This window comes from Diabrotica virgifera, chromosome 5, assembly GCF_917563875.1.
Source record: "Diabrotica virgifera virgifera chromosome 5, PGI_DIABVI_V3a".
NCBI lineage: Eukaryota > Metazoa > Arthropoda > Insecta > Coleoptera > Chrysomelidae > Diabrotica > Diabrotica virgifera.
Window position 1 is genome coordinate 117,874,024 of NC_065447.1, and position 18,199 is coordinate 117,892,222.

Consider the following 18,199-nt stretch of genomic DNA (forward strand, 5'->3'; position numbering starts at 1 on the left):
CAAAAGTTGTGTTTTTCCTGGTTTTTATGTAAAAATATGCTGTTTTTTTTTCAATTCTTTCACCCTGTATGTATTAATTTTTCAAAAAGATAATACCACCATTGAAGAGAGCGTAAAAATATTTTTTAGGAAATATTTTGAACTCTTTAGTTATATTAATTACCATTTAAAAAATGCATAACCTATCTTTACATGTAGGTACCTATGTGAGGTAGATTCGTGCAAATAATAATATAAGAATTATTGTGTATGTAATGGTAGAAGCATATAATTTGGACCACACATACTACACATACAAAGATTCAAATTTAGATATGAGGCCATCTCAGATTTAGTCTTTTACAAAAATGGCGGGCATTCAAAATGAATCTGCCGCCCATAGGTATATGTGAATATACGTTATGCATTTATTAAATTGTAATTAACGCAATTGAAAAGTTCGAAATATTTTCTAAAAGATATATTTACACTCTTATCAATAGTGGTATTACCTTTTTGAAAAATTTATATATACAGGGTGAAAGAATTGAAAAAGAAACAACATATTTTTACATTAAAAAACAGTAGAAACACAAATTCTGGTAAACCGATTCTCAAGACCTCGATATTATTCATCAAAAAAAGAACTTAAATACCAAATTTGGTTAAAATCTTACATCTCGTTCAAAAGTTATTGTGCTATTAGTTACATATGTATAGTCGCCATTTTAAATGCCCGCCATTTTTGTAAAAGGAACAAAAACTGAGATTGCCTCGTATCTAAATTTGAACCTTTATATGTGTAGTATATGTGGTCCGAATTATATGCTTCTACCATTAAATGCACAATAATTCTTAAAATATTTGCACGAATCTGCCGCATTTAGGTACATGTGAAGATACGTTTTGCATTTATTAAATGGTAATTAACATAACTAAAAAGTTAAAAATATTTCCTAAAAAATATTTATACGCTCTTTTTAATGGCCGTATTAACTTTTTAAAAAATTAATACATACAGGGTGAAAGAATTGAAAAAAAAACAGCATATTTTTACATAAAAACCAGGAAAAACACAACTTTTGGTTAACCGATTCTTCCGGTTCAAGACCTCGATCTTATACATCAAAAAAAGAACCTATATACCAAATTTGGTTGAAATCTGACATCTCGTTCAAAAGTTATCGTGCTATTAGCAGGGCCGCCAAGAGGGCGGTACAGCCGGTACATTTTACCGGGGCCCGGCGATGTAAGGGGCCCGACGTCGACCAGACCAAAGACGTAATCTTTCTCGTTTTTTTTTTGCTCTTCACTTTATATATATAATAGGTTTAAGGCTATATTTAATATTATGACCTTTAATCGATTTGGTTTAAAATTTTGAAAGCAATAAGTCACAGGAGTCAAATACTACAATGCAGTTAGATAAAACTATGGTATGGATATGAAGATTAAAAATATATCAGGGCTTCTAGAAGATTTACAAAAAATCAGAAGAATATATGTTGAAGAACCTAAATTAGTTACTAGCAATTATGGAGTAAATCCAGAATTTAATCAAATAATAAAAAACGGCGCAAAAAGCCTGTAAGATTTTTTTATGATTTGCCTGGGTCTAGTAGTGATGCGACTGATAATTTTGAGCCCGATGCAATATTTCGCTGGGAAATATTTAATATGGTCATATAATAAGCAGAAGATTTAATGCGGAAAATAAAATTCATTCGCTATTTAACATTTTATGGATATTCCGAGATGAAGATGAGGACAATATTAAGAAAAAAATTGATATATGACGTATTGCGCGAGTTTTATAAAGAAGATATCTGTGAAGAATTGATAGATGAAATTTTTCATTTGAGAGCGATATACAAGGATGATATTGGTGAATCTCAACTTTCTCCAATAGATTTGCTTAGTAAAATTAAACATCTCAAATTTGAATCGTATTGCGTTTGAGAATAATTTAAGAATATTTTGTACATTACCGGTGACAGTCGCAGAAGCAGAAAGATCCTTTAGTTTTTTTTTCGCATAAAAAATACGGTCAGGTTATGATGAAACAAGATCGGTTAGCTGCCTATCAACTTTGTGAATTGAGAATGATTTGGCAAAATCATGCGATTTTCCAAAATTAGAGACATTTTTGCCAATCAGAAAACTCGAAAAGCACCTGTATTATAAAAAATATTTTCACTATTATAAATATTTAATCAAAATTTAACAAAATTTATATTTTATTTTTTTTTATTAAACTCCTGGACAAAATTAACGCACCACTTTAATTAATCTAAATATTTGCAATATGAACACAAAATAAAACTAAGTTACTTTGAAATAATAATAAACACCTACAAATAAGTCCAACATGACTTTATCATGACCTTAATTTGCCTTATTGTTTCTTTAAAAATTTGTTTTTGCCGGAAATGCGTAAATAAGCTAGCATATCTCCAAATTGCAAAAAGAAAAAAATCAGGAAAGTAATACAATAAAATGCATCTGGGTCAACACTAATACACTGTAGGCCCTCCTCTACTTCTTATGAACGCATTTATGCGTCGAGGCATGCTTGATACCAAATGTTCAACAAAAGCTTGCGGAATATTCTCCCATTCTTCAATAACGGCCTCAATGAGTTGGTTGTGATTGGCAATAGGGATCCTACGACTTCGAATCTTTTTCTGAGATAGTCCCATAGATGCTCTATAGGATTCATGTCCAGATTGTTAGGTGGCCACTCTAATAATGGAATGTCAACATCATTTAGGTAGCCAATAACCTGTCGAGCCACATGAGGACGAGCGTTGTCTTGCATGAATAAAAAATTAGGTCCAAGAAACGGAGGAAAAGGCATTACATGTTCGACAATAATGTTGCCTAAGTAATAATGGGCATTCATAGACCTCGTACGTATGGGGACCAACTCCGTACGAGCTTCAAAACAAATTCCCCCCCAAAACATTTTAGAGCCACCACCAAAAGGTACTTTAGGAGAGAAATTGGAGCTGCCAAACCTTTCTCCACGCCTTCACCAGACACGCTCACGACCATCTGGAGCTTTTAGGCTTACTCTAGTCTCATCGGAGAAAAGAACTCGTTTCCAATCATCGATGGTCCAATTTTGATGAAATCTTGCAAAATTCAATCTCTGAACCCTGTGTTCTCTGGTAAGCAAGGGTTTTTTGGCCGGTTTCCTGTTGGTCAATTCTGCTTCATGTAAACGTCTTCTAACTGTTCGAGACGATATCGCGACATTTCGAACATCTGCTAGTTCATTTTTTAGCAAATTGCTGGTGACTCTCCTATCTCAGAGAGCACGTTGTCTCAAAAAACGATCATCAATTTGATTAGTGCAACGTTTTCGCCCTTGCTCTTGTCTTCGATGGTACGACCCTGATTCATTATATCGCCTCACCTTGCGACTGATGCTGGAATGATGTCTTCCTAACAAACCTGCAACGTATCGCATTGAATATCCTTCATCTAGGAGTAGGACAGTCGATGCTCGCACTGCCTCCTCCATTGACAAATTTCTTTGGCGGTTCATTTTTTTATTTGATTTTTGTGCAAATGAACTTCCAAACATGCATGTGATGAAAAATATCAGAATAAAAAGCTTGCTTCTCACAAGCACTTTGCTTTAATCGGCACTTTTTATGAAAAGTTTAACTCACTTTTAGTCTAAAACGAAGTTTAATACAAATTATTGTTAAAACAAGACTATTATTAGCTTACATAACAACTGTCACTATCAAACAAGGTCCATAGGCAACTTGTCGTACAGTAAATTATCAATAAAAAAAGATTATTGAGAAAAATATGAGTGGTGCTTTAATTTTGTCCAGGAGTTTATTTATTATTAATAATTTTATTTCTATAAAAATGAAACAATTTTTTTCGCTCTTCACTTTTTACCGGGGGCCCGCCCTTCACTTTTTACAAGCTCTATTTTTGGAAAGCTGTTACAGCTTAACACAGTTACAGCTGTAAAGCTAAATAATTCTCGTTAAAGTTAAAAAACACCCATATAGTATTCATCAAAAGACATATTTTCTTATTTTATAAGTAATAAATTGTATAATTTATCCTAATAAACAAAAATAATCGGTCTTATATTATATTTATTGTAGACGGAACTATAAACTGACGTTAATTTTAAATATTTAAGTAGTATCTATTTATATCACATATACTCTAAATATTTAAATATTTATTTTATTGATTTCATTCACTGTTTTGATATTAAATATAACTAGCCATCGAAAAAAACGTATTTAACTCTTAACTACTGACATGCGGTATGCCATACCTTGCCGAAAATAAATTTTGTTATAAAACGTGTTTTATGAAACATTTCTAGAACCACCATCTGTGTACCTTCAAGCCGCCGGTCCGGAATAAGAATGACGTAACTGCAAAAAGCCAAAGCCAGGAGAGCAAAAAAACGATTTTTAAATATTTTAAATAGGGATTAAATGAGGAGTGATCGTCCAGGAGCATCCGTGTAGCGTTTATTGTTACAATGATGGCTTTTATTTTTATCCTAAATGGTTCGAATTTCATTATCTTAATTTAATCTCCCCATTTCAACCCTTTTTACAGTTGCGTCATTCTTCATCTAAAATTTTTTAAATATTTAAAATTAAATAAAGTTTTCGATTAAATAAATTTGTTTCGGTCCGATGATTCAAAGTAGCGAATGTATAATAGCGAATAACTGTATAATCAAATAATGAAAATCCGTTAAAATGAAATCATAAACTGCCTCACAAAAATTTCTTGGAATCGATCCTGAAACAAAATTCGCACTAATTGTAAACACGTGCATTTTATTCTTCTCGGCAGTTTAGCATTTTCGACAGTTTACAGATTATAATTGAATAACTGGTGAATAAATTCAAACACAAACTAACGAATGTGACACATTCGACATTTAGCGTTGTACACATATACCTTTTTTAGTTATATTTATACAAAACAAAATATCGAATATAACGATTTTCGTCAGTTTGCAGTCAACCAAATGAAAAAATGTTTATATTCGATGGTTTCAACGGCAAATTTCCCGCGCTCCTAATCAAGCTACAATAACGAGAATTTGCCACAAGATGTATCACGTATAATGCGAGGGCAAGGTATGGAATCTGAAAAACCTGATTTTTCACATTCGATAGTTGGAAATGGTAGGGACCATATATTTAAAAGCAGTTAATTGTATTCTTTCGCTATTAGCATGGCATCAAGTTCAACCAGTTGTTCTACCTTCAAGTTTAAAGCATTATTTTACTTTTTTGAGTTACCAATACTCAAGTTTTCTTGCTATTCAGTTTATAAAGGATTTTGTAAGAACCTCCACCATTTTTTAGTATGCATGCGTTCATAATTTTCTTGAAAAAATTAAGTTTATTTTATTTGGAGCACTATTTTATTCTGCAGCAATTTGAAGAATCATTCTGTAGCTGATGTATATAACATCAATATTACAGTGATATATGAAAAATTCATATTGAAAACAAATGAGAATAATCAACGGTATGACATACCGCATGTCAGATTCTACACATCTCTCAAACATCCACGTATGTAGTTAAAGGTTAAATCAATAGGAATAAGCCTTCTGTCTTTGGGTGGTTACTAACGACCATACGATAAATTGAAAATAAATAGTCTCATGCGCAAAAAATTCATGTCATTCATGCCATGTCTATTTTATAGAGAAGAAGACACTATTTCATTTCAAATTTCAATTCATTCCATTTGACTGATGGGGCAATTTTAAGTAGCTAAAATTAGTTATCTTAATATAAAGAAAAAATAACTCTTTTTTTTCTACACATAGATAAAACAGTACAAATAATACGACGCTATTATTAATTTTGCGAAAAAAGTTATTCTTTATAAAAAGATCTGCATGGCGTAAAAACTACGATGCAATCATAAGATATCAAATTTTATCAATTTTATACAAGGTATGTCAAAAAATATGAGGTTCGCAAGCGTAAAGTACCTTTATTATAGTGCACAATATTTCAATTAGAGGGATGTAATTGCATATTGATACATAGTTTTTAATTCCGAACAACTTTTTTTATAACAATTTTCAATATTGTGAAAAATAAAGCCACTTTACTCTTAAGCGAAATTCGTAATTTTTGACATACCTCATATAAAATTGATAAAATTTGATATATCATGATTGAATCTTAGTTTTTAGGCCATGAAAAACTTTTTATAAAGAATAACTTTTTTCGCAAAATTAATAACTACGGAGTTATCACTGTTAGGGATCCATAATTTGAGAAAAAATGTCTTTTTTTTCCAATCAGACGAATGTAATTATTGCATATTATAACATAATTTTTAATTTCAGGCAACTTTTTTTATAAACAATTTTTTGTAAAAAATAAAGGTACTTTACTCTTGAACGAAATTCATATTTTTGACGTACCTTGTATACGACTGAAAAAAATAATATCTGATGACTTTATTTTACATTTTAGAATATGCAAAACTTTTTATGAAGAATTTGTTTTTTGTAAAAGTAATAATAAAAAAGTTTTCCATATGGTTCCAACTTACAGGGACATATTGTTGTATACATAATATATATTATTATATATTATTTATTGTCTACTATGTAATATTTTAGTGAATACAAAGAGAAAATAAACGTCGTAGATAATGATGCTGAAGATAGTTTGCAGTACGACGCTTTTGATACATACCAATTCAATAAAACGTTATCTGGCTCTTTATCGGATGAGGATTATGTGACCATCATACATCCGCTACTTGTAGTAAGTAATTTTGAAAGAAAACTGCTCCTTAGTTACATAAGTTTTAATATCACTAATAAAAATGTATACCATTTTTATTCAGTTGCTATGCGAAGGAAAAACACTCTTATTTTTCACTTAGAATACGGAGCGCAGTCCAGCACTCTGAGCCGACGATTTTCGACTCTTATTGGAGTCATCTTCGGAGAAACGTAGGCCTGCTGCTCCATACTCGAAGTAACCAACCATGAAAGCTTATCCCCACATTGCAACTGACGTGTATTGATTGGGAGACTAGCGTCATCTGGCAATTGAAAGGTAAAGTTTTTAATCCTAATAGCAACATTAATAATATTGATAAATATTAAAAATATTACTAAAAGATTTTTAAATTGAAAACTTATTGGTCCATTTCCCCGGTGACACCTCCTATACTTCTACAATATGCAAGCCAGATGGATGCTGCAGTGAAGACAAAAGGGAAGGAATTCTACACTATGCAATTCACAATCCCCGTCTGCAGCTTGGTAAAGTTCCAACGGAAAACGGACCTAGTTACTCTATAGGAGTAATACTAATAAAAATAAAAATGTATACCATTTTTATTCAGTTGCAATGCGAAGGCAAAACAATCTTATTTTTCACTTAGAATACGGAGCGCAGTCCAGCACTCTGAACCGACGATTTTCGACTCTTATTGGAGTCATCTTCACCAGGGAAATGGACCAATAAGTTTTCATTTTAAAAATCTTTTAATAATATTTTTAATATTTTTCAATTTTATTAATGTTGCTATTAGGATTAAAAACTTTACCTTTTAATATCACTATTTATTTTAATTACAACTTAATGTGAAAATTTATTTGAATTCGTTTAAACTTTTATCTAATCGGTACTAGATATTTAGAATAAACCTGTAGCACTCAAATATTGCAGAAAAATATTATAAAAAGCAGATGTTTAAAGCAAAGTACCCCGCACAAACCTTATGAAAATTAGGTCCCAGTGGATTTAGTTCATACTTTAAGAAAATACTCTTTGAAGCATCCTGATAAAAAGTTCTCATAGGCACATCTCGATCGTACGGGGGATTTTGAAAATATAGAGGCACAAACTCGGAAAATTATAAGATTTACCGGGTATTCCAATTCCCTGAATTACTGGTTATCTGCCAACACGTAGAATTTTGGACTAAATAAAAGTACTAGTAGTCTAGGATTTTTTCCTGGCTATCCAATGGCGATCTTTACTTTGACCTTGACCTTCAACGGACGTCATCTTCTAGAGTTTCGATGGTTTTCGGCATTTAATTAATGCAAATAAATTGCTGGAGGGTTTTTTGAGGTCGCTAAACACGAATATGCCACCAGAACCGACTCCCGGAGCACTTGGTTTCCAAGGTCAATGGAAGGGGTTCCTGGAGTTTTGAGGATCTTCGGTACTAAACTGATGCAAACGGATTACTTATAGGTTTTTGGAGTTGCTGAACACGAATACCTCATCAGAACAGACATCGGAGTACCTGGTGCCTAAGGTACGTCATACTTTGGAGATTCGAGAGCTTTCAGTACTAAATTAGTGTAAACTGATTACTCACAGGTTTTTTGGTCTGCTGAACGTGAATACGGCATCAGATCTGACCCACGGAGCACCTGGGTCGGATCCCACAGGTACTTCTGTGTCTGTGCTGATCACGTATTCGTGTTCAGCAAACCCCAAAAACCTATAACTAATCCGTTTGCATTAATGTAGTGCCGAAGACCCTCTAAACTCCAGGAGCCCCTTTCATTGACCTTCCAAGTCAGGTGCTCCGAGAGTCGGTTCTGGTGGCATATTCGTGTTTAGCGATCTCAAAAAACGCTCCAGTAATTCATTTACATCAATTAAATGCCGAAAACCATCGAAACTCTAGAAGATGACGTCCCTTGCAGTGGCCCTGGCCACCACGTGCTCCGGAGGTCAATTCTGATGGCATATTCGTGTTTAGCGATCCCAAAAACCATGAGAAATCTGTTTATATAAATTTAATGCCGAGAACCCTCGAAACTCTAGAAGATGACGTCCGTTGAAGGTCAAGGTCAAAGTAAAGGACGCCATTGGATAGCCAGGAAAAAATCCTAGACTACTAGTACTTTTCTTTGATCCAAACTTCTACATGTTACCAGATAACCAGTAACTCAGGGAATTGGAACACCCAGTAAATCTTATAATCTTCCGAAATTTTCCGAGTTTGTGCCTCTATATCTTGAAAATCCTCCATACGATTGAGTTGTGCCCATAAGAACTTTTTATCAGAATGCTTCAAAGAGTATTTCTCAAAGTATGAAGTAAATCCACTGGGACCTAATTTCCATAAGGTTTGTGCGGGTTACTTTATTTGACATTAAGTCAGATATGTAATAACTAATTTTTCTTCTCCTTTTCTTTTGTACCTATATTTTTAATTTGTGTCTCTAAACAAAGTAAATCCCCATAATATTCTATTTAGGTTTCGTCATTATTAAATCAATAAATTAAGTTAGTTTGCTATCCAGTGCAATGTTCTCTGCAGAAGCTCTGAATATACCTGGATACGTCCCATTAGTATACGTATTTGGGTATATATGTTACTGGCCAAACCCGATTTCAGGACAAACTAGTTTGGCCTAGGCTAAACTAGTTTGTCCTATCGCGAGTAGGCCAAACTAGTTTGTCCTAGGCCAAACTAGTTTATCCTGATATATAGACGCACACTTCAGGCCAAACTAGTTTGGCCTAGGCCAAACTCTGAGGTGTATGTTTTATATCAGGATAAACTAGTTTAGCCTAGTCAAAACCAATTTAATTTAGTCGAAAGTAATTGATTAAAGACTGGTTGCTGATTTAAATTGGTTGATGGTTTAAAGTTTAGAAGACACTATTAAGAGTTGTAAAACTTTTAAGTATTTAGGGTAAATGATAAACCGAGATGGCACTTGTATGAAAGATATAGAAATGAAAATAGTACGGGAAAAACAAGCCACGAAAGCATTCCATGGAGTGATATGAAAGAACACTCTAACTAAAGAAAACAAAAAAGGATTTTTCAGGGCATAATGCTAAATACTACCCTACAAGAGCGGAAGAATGGCCAGTGATAACAATAATACGAAATAAAATACGAACAGTCGAATTGGACTTTATGAGAAGGTGTCTAAAAATTACCAGGTAGGATAGAACAAGAACAGAGAAAATATGAAACGGAATAGAAGTAGAATGCTCAATTACAAAAAAGTTGTGGTAGTAAAAGTAGAACCCTGAAATGGTACGGGCATGTGCAAAAAATTCCGGAGCACAGGTGGCCGAAAAGATTACTGGACTGGGACCCGCGGGGAGGAAGACGGAGACAAAGACCTGATGTGAGATGGAAAACTCATATAGGAAATGCTATGATAGATAGAGACCTCAGAGATGGCGTCTGGGAGAATAGAGTGCCATGGAAGACGAAAACGGCAAACTCATATTAGGAAAAATCCAAGAAGAAGAAAGTAATTCAGCGAACTAGTACTGCTTAATAAAAATAATAAATTGAATAAAATACTTTGTTCTTAAAAAAAATCATGTTTATTAAAATTAAAATTATTCGTAACAAACAAACAATAATACTGAGTTATATTCGCGGTCGGACGGACAAACGGACAAACAGCCTAGGTCAAATTTCTCCCCTTTAGTATCATCCTTGGGTTATAAGCTTTCATTTGACACCACATTTGTCATTCTACCTGGTATAATGATGGAGGAGTTGAGTTCACGGACAGACGGACGAACGGACGGACAGACGTACGTATATAATACAACGTTTTCACATTTTTTTAAAATTGGTGAAATAGTATATTAAATATGGAGAACGGTAAGGGTTTTATACCGATCGAAGACAATTGTTTGGAGGAGGAGCGGAGCGACGACTCCAATTATTGTCTGAGATCGGTTACCCTTAACGTTCGACATGCTTATAACTTTTTTTGCACGATTGATTTCATTATAAATTATAAAATTAAACATTTTCGTCATATTGACTAGTTTCATTCATTTTATCAAGATAGATACTTTGGTTGTTGGGTAGTAACTAGGGTGCATAACAACAATGGAGAATTGAGTTTTTATTTAGTTGTCAATAATTTTAAGTACAATTTTGATTATTATAAATTAAAATATGAGCGAAGTGAATTTGAAGAAATTGAACGAGCTTGGGAAGAAGGGTGTTCCGCAATTATTCCCGAAAAATCCAAAATCCGTTATCAAAATACCTACCAAAGTTTTAAAAAATGGTGCGAAGGCAAGAATTTAAGAATCGAAGAAAAGACTCTATTGGCATATTTCGTTTAAAGACATATGCAGTTGAAAGCTCCTGGAAGCCTCTGGGCAGAATATTCAATGATTAAATCCACCGTTTTTCTTTATGATGGCATTGATATTTCGAAGTTTTCAACTTTGATCGCGTATTTGAAGAGAAAAAATGTTGGCTATAGGCCTAAGAAAGCGAGCATTTTTACAGGGGAGCAATTTGAAAAATTTCTGATGGAAGCACCGGATGAAGAGTTTCTAGTTCACAAGGTAATATAAGCTAGTTTAGGTAAAAGAAATACTCTAATGAAGATTTTTTCATAATTTGTAGGTCGCAATGATATTGGGAATATCTGGTGCCTGTAGAAGAGAAGAATTATATAATATTACTATGAATGACATCCAACAAACCGATGGTTTAATGATTGTAAAAGTACCCAATACAAAAACGAACATCCAGCGTACTTTTACAGTCGTTAATAAACCAGACGATAAAATTCCATATTTAGAAATTCTGCAAAATAATTTAACAAATTGTACCATAAGTTTCATTATTAATAAATAATTCGTTAGTTTTCTTTATTCTTTCAAAAAATAAATTAAAATGAGAGATTTTTTAACTCGACGGTAAGTGAATTACTTACCGTCGAGTTGGAGTACTTACCGTCGAGTTGGATTACTTACCGTCGAGTTGCTAGTAAATGTCACCTACTGACGTAAAATCTGTCACGGTAAACAGTCAACAATGATCAATCGTGCAAAAACAATATTAATTCGTACTCGATTTTATTCGTAAGTGTATCTTTTCTGACACCAGAAAACTGCCATATCGAAACAGTTCACAAATACATCTATCTGGGCCATGAAATACAAATAAGTAGAGACAACCAAACATGCGAATTATCTCGAAGAATAGCTTTAGGATGGGCAGTGTATGGCAAACTAAGAGACGTGTTGTAAGTCGTGGAAGACCACCTACCAGATGGACCGACGATATTAAGGAAATAGCGACAAACTGGATTGCAGCTGCCCAGGACAGAGAAGGGCGGAGATATCTTGAGGAGGCCTATGTCCGACAGTGGACAAATTTGGCTGTGTGATGACGATGATGATGTATCTTTTCTTTTAATTTTTGGAGAAAACCATTTTTTATATTATTTAATTATACAAGAATATATTGATTTATAGCATGTATTAATATCTTCATTCGATGTATCATATGATACAATAATATATCGATGTATAATTTTTTTGCCATCCCTGTTGGGACGTGATTTGGCAATTCCCCGCATGTAAAAGTCCTTACATGTTCGCTAAATTACTTTACCGTACTAGTTTATCCTGAAGTGTAAGTCTTTATTATATCAGGATAAACTAGTTTGGCCTAGGCCGAACTAGAATTTTTCAATCTTAATAATTTCAACTGGTACGCTTAATTCAAAATAAAGCAATAAAATTTAAAAACCTTTTTTCCCGATTTCGGTATTTTGACATTTATCTGGTTTTCGTAGTAAGTATACCGACGATATTCTCTTTACCCTGTACTAACAACCTTTTGTTGCAGCAGTCAGACAACACCACTACGATGACAAAATTAGAATAAGTAAATGCTTCAACCGCAAAAACAGACAAAACGCCCTTCAGGCAAAAGGCCCTTCAGGCACTAAATACCCTTCATGGTAGGTCAAATGGAACAAACTCGCGGAATCTGAACATCAAGGGCACATATCGACAGACGTGGGCTCGATGGTCAGACCTTTCGGGCGTTCAGCTGTCGATGATAACAAAATTTGTTTTTCCAATTCGACGGCTGAGTGACCGAGCACACAAACATATATAGGCCTGGATCGTGCGTAAAAAAAGTTTATTAATAGTAAGCTGAAAATTTGTTAATATATTAACGGTGTCTAGTAGGACAAACTTTGATGTAAGGGAACACTGGAACAGGGAAAGTTTTAATTGTGGAACAGGTTACAGGTTTCGAACGACAGACTACGAAAACGTTCCATGTATTTTGTCTAACAGAACTTCCAATCGATTTGTTACCCTTTCAAACTCTCATGCAAAACTCAGACTGCTATTGACCACCGACATAATTCCTGTCATTTTACATGTTATACTTGTCGGACCTATTAAAATGCCTAATATATTTGTCGGACAAACATTCTTTCATATAAAGCTTGCTATTGAATAAACTTAAAAACAACCTGCTAGTTTTCACAATCATAAACTTGTCATGAGGAAGATATGAAATTTTCTAATACCTGGTTCAAGCTACCACCTAGATGCTTATATACATGGAAAGCCCCAGCGGACCGCCCCGAGAGTATAGTTCGAAACCAGATCGATTACATAATGGTTAACAAAAGATTTGGATCATCAATAACTAGAACTTGTACATACCCTGGCGCCGATGTTCCATCAGACCATGTCCTTCTCTTAGAAGAAATAAAAATAAAAATCACTAATATGAGGAGACGCAAACCAGAACCAACAATAGACTATGCTAAACTTAAAGATGAGAATACCAAAAGAGAATTAAGTATGAAATTAAACAAAGAACTAACAAAGAATACAAAAGTAGAACTAGAAAGATAAGTTAATTTGGATAACACATGGAGAGCCATAGAGGGAACAATGACGGATAGAGTTAAAAAAGAATTAGGTTATAAACAAAAAATACAAAAGAAAAGTTGGATGACTGATTAAATCCTGGCAATGTTCGAAGGAAGAAGAAAACATAAAAACCAAGGGAACCGAGACAAATATTGAGAACAACAACAACGCATAAGGAGAGAGATAAGAACGGCAAAAAATAAGTGGCTAAAGAAACAGTGTGAGGAAATGGAACAGTTACAAAAACAACATGATGACCACAATCTACATAAGAAACTAAAGGAGGTAGCTGGAGTATACAGAAAAAAGAAACTTTCTAACTTAGAAAATGAACAAGGAAAAATGGCACAAGATGATAGAGAGAGGAAACTCATATGGGAAAAATACATCAAAAATCTCTTTGCAGACGAGAGGCCTGAGATAGAAGTCGTACAGGAACAAGTGATAGATATTAACAACCTATCTGGTCCCGAGATCACAATTGAAGAAATTACTAGAGCAATAAATACCTCGAAAGACGGGAAAGCGGTTGGACCTGATAAAATTCCTGTTAAGTTACTCAGATTGTTTGATGAAGAGGGAATTACGATACTCCAAAGATTTTTCAACCAAATTTATAAAATTGGAAAATTCCCTGTCCAATGGCTTGTATCTACCTTTATCCCTTTGCCAAAAAGACCAATGCAACAAAGTGTCAAGAGCACCGACGGATAAGTCTGATGAGCCATTCTTTAAAAATATTCCTCAAGGTTCTTCACTACAGAATCCTTTCTTTTTCTTCACTTTTCTTCGAAAAGGCCTGGGTACCAGGGAAGCACTAGTTGCAATCCAAGTGCTAGCTCAGAACTGCTACGATCAAAGGAAAGATGTAATGATGTGCTTTATAGATTATGAAAAAGCCTTCGATCGAGTACAACATCATAAACTCGTACATATACTAAAACAACTCGACATAGATCAAAAAAACATTCGTTGCATAGAGGCTCTTTACTGGAATCAAACAGCTGTCATCAAGGTGGATAATGAAACAACGCAAGCTCAAAAAATTCTCAGAGGTGTAAGACAGGGATGCATTCTCTCCCCACTACTGTTCAATCTATATTCAGAAAGTATCTTCCAGGAAGCTCTTGAGGAATGCGAAAGCGGCATCAAAGTAAATGGTACCTGGGTCAATAATATACGATATGCGGATGACTCGGTCTTAATAACAGACAATATAGAAGACCTCCAAAACCTTCTTAACAAAATTGGAGAGCATAGCGAGAACATCGGACTTAGAATCAACATAAAAAAGACGAAGTTCCTTATAATCAGCCGTCAATTATGTCAACATCAAAATGCAAGACTAGCATATAACAACCAAGATCTAGAGCGCGTAAGAAAGTTTAAGTACCTGGGAACCTGGCTATGTGAAGACTGGATGTCGGATATGGAAATTAAATGTCGGATAGAAAGAGCCAGAAGTGCATTCATGAAATTCAGAAACGTCTTTACGAACTCTGACTTTGACCTAAACCTAAGACTAAGATTCACAAAATGCTATATATGGTCGGTGCTCCTATATGGCATGGAAGGATGGACTTTAAAAATAAACACAATGAATAAGCTAGAGGCATTTGAGATGTGGATCTATCGACGAATCCTTAAAGTTCCCTGGACCGCAAGAATAACAAATTAAGAAATCCTGAGAAGAGCAGGTACAGAACGACAACTGATGTGCACAATTAAACAGAGAAAAACGGCATACCTAGGACACATAATTAGAAATGAAAGATATCAGTTTCTGCAAACCTTAATTGAAGGAAAGATCGAAGGAAGAAGGGGAGTGGGCAGGAAGAAAAGGTCATGGCTCCGTAATGTCAAACAATGGACAGGACTAAAAAACATAGGAGACCTAATACATACTGCACGGGATAGAGAAAAATGGTCAAACGTGATCGCGAACATCCATTAGTGGATTGCATAAGAAGAAGAAGAAAAAACTTGTCAGGATGACACGGTCCACGATTAAAATCACGTTCCACAATTAAAACTTCCCCTATTCCAGTGTTCCCATACACCAAAGTTTGTCAGACTAGACACCGTTAAGATATTAACAAAAGTTGCAGATTACTATTAATCAACTTTTTTTGGTACGCGGGATCCAGACCTAATACAGCAGGATACCGACTAGCGAGGTTTGTACCTCGCTACACAGGTCCAAAGTCATCTTCCTCTATTCACAGTAGCTCGTAATAGATCAATTAACGTTATACCAATCCATTTCCTAAAATTGGCCAGCCAGAATATGCGTCTAAGTCCAGGGCCTCTCTTGCCCTCAATCTTGCCTTGTCGAATCAACTTAACTATAGAAGTCGGTATTTACTCTTACGCATAATGTGACCGAAGTAGATCAATTTTCTGTTCTTTACGGTGTTAGTAATTTCTTTGGCCTCTCTTAGCCTCTGGAGAACAGCTACGGTAGTTGTGTGGTATATATGACACCCTTAATGTACGACGGTAGCACATTTCAAAAATGCCTCTAATCGTTTTATAGCATATTCTGCAAAACTCCAGCTATCTACTCTGTAGAAGAGGACACTAGATATAGACGTAATATCTAAGAATTCTTAAGCGTATTTTGATCAAGATCAGTTGCAGAGAATCTTAAAATCGTTAAAAGAGCTTCTGACTTTTTCAATGCTAGTTTTTATTTCGTAACTATGATCCCAGGTATCCTTAATATTGTAGCCCAAATAGCATATTTTCTCAATTATTTCAACGGTGTATCGCTTATTGTAATTTGGGCGTTTAAGTTTACGCCAGGGAAATAAGGCAAAAATATACCATGTTCGGAACACTTGAGCAGCCAGGTTGCAAATGGGTTTTTTGGATACTATATGCCTAATACATTATAAATACAAAAATGCCCGTCCCAGTTCGGAAGAGAATTTTAGTTATTAACAAATAAGGGTCAAAAATGGCAGTTTTTTTTCGTTAAAATCGCTACAGGTAAAAATAGTGTAATTAGATATCTTATTTATAGTATTTTTCTTTTAGTATATGAACCAAGGTTTAAAATTTCATTTTCTGAATTTTGGTCCGATCCTTTGTTGCTTCGAAAATTGCAAAATGAAACTAAAATTTCGAAAATAAAGAATTTGCTATAATTTTTTTGCGAAAATGACCTTAAAACTTTCATTTTGCATGAAAAGTTGAGTCATTTAATGCACAAACAATTTTAAGACGATTCGTCAATTAGTTTAAATTTTATTCAATTTGTTTATAACAAAAAAAAAATTCGCAATGTTATTGTTCGGAAAATATTAAAGATATAGCAATTCTGTGAAAACTACATGAAGAAAATAGTCATGTTTTCAACGTATTTAAAAAAATCATTAAAAAGTCATTTTTGTCATTCCGAAAACATTTTACTAAAGTAGAGTCATTTTTGGCTTATAAACCATTTGAATAACTTTGTTAATATTGACTGTAAGCTAATACTGCAATAGGACTTAAAAAGCTGATATTTTTACACGAATTTTCAAAAAAAAATCTTTTCGGATAGGTTAAACTTTGTTTATAACAATTAAGCAAACTAACTAGCGCCCTTTTGAAGATTAAGGTAAATAGTTTCTTGTGTAAAGGTTAGAGTAAACTTGAACTTCAACAGAGTGGTTAATAAAGCTTTAAAAATGACGTCCTAACGAAATCGATTCGTGGTCGGTGGAGGTGAATTATTAACCTCCGTGCACTCAAAAAATGAAATTGATTCTTCAAATATATATGCTGCGATTAATATCTCCGGAGCTTTTTGATGTATTTTGATCATAATTTTTTAATTTGTATGTACTCGTAGTCTTATAAAGTACGTTATGAGTATACATATCCCCACCTAACATTACAAAATGTTAAGGAGAACCCCCCTTATCACTCAGGGATATGAAAAATAGATTGCGGCCGATGCTAAGACCTACCGAATATACATATATAATTTCATATAAATCGGTCAAGCGATCTCGGAGGAATATAGCAACTAACACTGTGACAGGAGAATTTTATAGATGTAAATACAGTAGAGCGTCGATTATCCGAACGTCGATCAACCGAACGACCGGTTATCCGAACTCCCGACTCCCGCGCCCCGCACTCGAGTACTGAGCAAGCGTTAGTAATTAACGCTTAAAATATCTTCAATTTTCTTCAATTGTGTATCAAAAATAATATGTTGTTGCAAAGACGGCACTTTTTTGTTTAACTGCTATTTGTCATTATCAAGATATAAACAAATATACAGTTATATAAATACGGTTTTTATTCACTTGTGGATAAATATGTATGACAATCTCAATATAGTTCGATTATCCAAACAAATCGGTTTTCCGAACACCCATGTTCCCCAATTAGTTCGGATAATCGACGCTCTACTGTATATAGATGGTTATTAAAAAAATAAGGGTTGGTGATAGAAGAGTGAAAATTAAGGGGTGTATGTATTTTTTAATTCTGCATCATATAAAATGAAGGTAGACAATTTTGTCCAA

The 18,199-nt window shown here is 34.1% G+C and overlaps 1 protein-coding gene across 3 annotated transcripts in view; it reads left to right on the plus strand.

Annotated features, from left to right (window-relative positions):
• The window catches only part of LOC126885120 (sensory neuron membrane protein 1-like), a 163,005-nt gene that overhangs the window by 84,807 nt on the left and 59,999 nt on the right, over positions 1-18,199 (plus strand). For all 3 annotated transcript variants that reach the window (XM_050651552.1, XM_050651554.1, XM_050651553.1), the window contains exon 3: positions 6,632-6,779. In XM_050651552.1, coding sequence (XP_050507509.1) covers positions 6,632-6,779 — 148 coding nt within the window. The remainder of the gene's footprint in view (positions 1-6,631; positions 6,780-18,199) is intronic.